This window comes from Malaclemys terrapin, chromosome 5 (genome assembly GCF_027887155.1).
Source record: "Malaclemys terrapin pileata isolate rMalTer1 chromosome 5, rMalTer1.hap1, whole genome shotgun sequence".
Lineage (NCBI taxonomy): Eukaryota > Metazoa > Chordata > Testudines > Emydidae > Malaclemys > Malaclemys terrapin.
The window spans coordinates 63,119,417-63,123,126 of NC_071509.1; the positions used below are offsets into that span (position 1 = coordinate 63,119,417).

The 3,710-nt window shown below is 47.9% G+C and overlaps 1 protein-coding gene across 1 annotated transcript; it reads right to left on the reverse strand.

The window, feature by feature from the left end:
• Window positions 1–1,157: 1,157 nt before the first annotated feature.
• Window positions 1,158–3,485, reverse strand: LOC128838163 (storkhead-box protein 1-like). The gene is made up of 3 exons (XM_054030107.1): window positions 3,027–3,485; window positions 2,306–2,711; window positions 1,158–1,636 (listed from the first exon to the last, which is right to left on the reverse strand). Exons 2-3 carry the CDS (start codon window positions 2,688–2,690, stop codon window positions 1,578–1,580), a joined length of 444 nt encoding a protein of 147 aa, XP_053886082.1. The 5' UTR covers window positions 2,691–2,711; window positions 3,027–3,485; the 3' UTR covers window positions 1,158–1,577.
• Window positions 3,486–3,710: the final 225 nt, after the last annotated feature.

Consider the following 3,710-nt stretch of genomic DNA (forward strand, 5'->3'; position numbering starts at 1 on the left):
CCATTAGAATTTCAGTTCCTGAGTCATCCTTCACTGTCCCAAAACACAGTGGAGAGTCACAGCTTAACTTCTTGTACTTTAGCAAGTTGGAACAAATACTGAAAACAAAAAGCGCTCTTTTTAAACTCAGAAGGATACACTAATTCCTAGACTACAGGCAGAAATACTGCATGAATGCACGATCTCTCTCTTGGGGACAGGCACCATTATTTAGAACTTCACTCATCAAAACATGACACACATCAATTATAGTTTCAAAGGCCATTTATTGACTTGCAAAAGAAATTCACTCCTAGTCTAATCCTTTGTTTCTTTACCATAAAAATACCTATCCTGGCACATACAAACTCAAGCCACCCAGAACACCCAAATTACAATGTTTTGGGTTTTTCGGAGCTACAGATTATAAAACTATGGACTATTTCTGTTGTAATTAACTGACTACTACTCTAGCAGGGTAGTTAAAGGTCAAACCTTAATTCAAGTGCCACTACTCACATTTAATAATGTTTTATAGGAGTATCTGGAAACTTGTCAGTTTTCAGAAGTTCCCCCCATCAATGTATTCATCTTTTTGTTGTGAAACTACAATATAAAAGTCAGAGGTAGTCAATTATTTTTTGTCAAGGTCCAAATTTCTTGGTCAAGATATAGTCAAGGTCCAGACTCCAGAGAATATAAAAAATAATAAGTAAATAAAAAGATTTCTGGTTCCGTTCAAAAGCATCTGTCAGTCCAGATTTCCCCTGTTGTCTGCCTACTGACTACCCGTGATATAAGTGAACCTGAGGGATGAGTGGAAAAAACAGAATCAGACTAAGTGTGACTGATGTTTCAAACAGCAATAGGCATTTTTTAAAATATGTCTAATTTACAGTTTTAATTTCACTCTCTAAAGAGAAAGTGATTCAAGAAATGTGATCTACTACAATTACTGGATTAACTAACAGCCTGTTTGGCCTATTTTTGCAAATTTCTTTAAATAATTGGTATGCATCTTTATACAGTAACAATTTTTTTTTTTAAATCACTCATATGTCCAGAATTGAATAGCTTACATGTTTGTTTATTTTTCTGTAGAGGTAAATGTTTTGAAAATGTGAACAGACTATTGAACACATGGTTTCCAAATAGTTAGTCCTTTAAAAGTTTAACAAGTACTGAGATTATATATAGATAAAATGGAACATCACAATTAAATGTCAATAGTTTCTACTGCTTACCAAACTCAAAACTTACTAAAATCCAAATCAAAACACAAACCTGGCACTTAACCACAATACTTTCGTTCATAGTAAACACTGCTGGATATATATGTTGAAAGCAAAATTATAAAAATTGTCTTTTTCAGTGCACAGCACCACTAAATAAAGAATAGGCACAGAAAGTTTAAGTGGTTAACTAGAGTGGCTTTGTACTGCTGCACTTATCTGGTAGAAAGGTAATACCTTGAAATATATCTCAGCATGCAAGATAAACTCAGTCAGGTACTGCAAATTTTACAATCTATTTATCATTGCTCAGGACAGGTTTGGCATTGTACAGAGATTTGTGCAATTTAAGGAATGGCAAATGCATTAAAGTTTATCCATTATATCAGAAGGAAGAGCCTGGTACAGGGAATCCTTCATTGAACCTGGATGGAGATAAGAGAACAATGATGTTGAGAGAGGTGGTTGTGCCTAAATTATATCAAGGAACTGGTGTACTACTTGAACTTCTGACCCCAAGTGCTAAAGAGAAAGATCATGAATTGCTGATTAAAACACCGGAATATAACTGATTTGGATATTTATTCAAAGCACAGTTGAAGAATGTGTAAACTTGAGGGAAAACTAAGGACAAAAAGAACGGGTCAACAAGGAAGAGAACAGTGGGCTATCTTAACCCACCTCACTCACAATTCAGGATCAGCACCATTCCAGCTGCCTTTCCTCTCACGTACTGAGTCTCACTTTCTCACACACAAACACGCACATTTTGGCTTTATCTACACTAGGATTTTTGACCCAGAATTTCCTACCATTGCTACCTCTAGTGAGCGCCACTGGCAGGAGCAACGACGAGTGTACCTGTAGGAAAGAGTCACCAAAGAGTGCCAGCTTTTCAAGAACCACGTCCTGCAGACCTGCTCTGTGTAGGGTTTGACGACACCGTGTTTAAAACACCAGTGGTGCATGCCTGGAGACTTGTCTATTATAGTGCACTTAGTGTATTGGGGGGAAGAAGCTTGCGGAGTTTAGGCACAACCTTCACCCTCCTGGCAAGCAGGAGCCAAGGCACCGGCGAGCCCAGCTGCACTTACCCAGGCACTTGATGCGGAAGCCGGCGGGCGGCTTGAGGGAGCGGCGCGTCCAGCCCTCCCGCAGCACCTCCAGGTGCTCCTCCTTGCCCTGGATCAGCAGCACCTGCTCGTCCAGCCAGCCCAGGAAGAAGGTCTCGGCCACGGCCGCCGTCACGCGCGGGTTCCAGAAGTGCTGCATGTTCTCCTGCTTGAAGTCCGCGAAGATCTCATAGCCGATGTGGTGGCGCCCGAGCTGGGGCGGCTCATCGCCAGGCGGCTCCTCCGGCGGCTGCCGCCGCTCTCCGTCCTCCCGCCCCTCCTCCGCCTCCAGCGCAGCCCCGGGGCTCAGGACGATGGCCAGGGAGTGCGGGGCGATCTGCAGAAACTTCTCCGCCTTCCGAGGCATCGCTACGGGACGCCGCAGCCTCTGCACGAAAGAGACACCCGCCGAGCCCCCATCAAGGCAGGGCTGAGCTGGCCGTAGTCCCCCCGCCTGCACCGGCCGGGCTGCCCCTGGCGCTGCCCCTCTCCCCAGCACAGGCCTAGGCTGCCTCCTGTCCCGTCCGACCCCCGCTGCACGCGTGCGCCCCGCCCGCCTGCCGCCCCAGGAGGGGCAACGCGGTGTTAGGCACAGGCTCCTCCTGCACAACCTGCCGCCCCCTCCCCACCCAGCCTCGTGCTCTGCAGCGAGCCAGCTCCCGCGGGGCGGGTTGGGCTGTTGAGCCCTGTAGACGCACGTTACCTCCTGTTGCAAGCTCCTCTCCCAGCTCCAGGCATGCTCTACCGTGTCTCCAGAGAGGGCATCTCAGGACGCCGAGCTCCCTGCTCCGGTATCCCGGTGAGGGGCAGGTAGCAGGGTCCCGGCTGAGGGACGGGCTGCAAAGCGGCTGGAGCTCACACGGGGAAATTAACCCTCCCTAAGAGGAGACACCAAGGGTGGGGGATCGTGCCTGAACTAAACAGCGATCGCTCAGGCAGGGCTGCCCTGAGGTTTGCTAAGGGAGGAGGGATAAAAGTGTAGCCGCCAGAGCCTGCCTCCCTGGGCGTCTCTATTAATGATCTTTGCTCCTCCTCCCACCCCTTAGTTCTACTTAACCTGTATCTAGTACGCCCTTAGCCCCAGGGCCCACGAAACTTAGTGCTATCTCTTTCTTGGTAGGACAAGCTGTACACGTGTGTTGCCAAAGCTACAAATGTGGTGTTAAAAACAAAATTCCTTACATCAGGGTGGGCAGACGATGGCCCGGGGGCCATATCCTGCCCTTCATATGTTTTAATCCAGCCCTTGACCTCCCGCCGGGGAGCCGGTCCAGGGTTTGTCCTGCTCTTTGTGACTCCCGGAAGCAGCGGCATGTCCCCCTCCTGCTCCTACACGTAGGGGCAGCCAGGGGGTTCCACAAACTGCCAGCACTCCAAACGCTGGCCC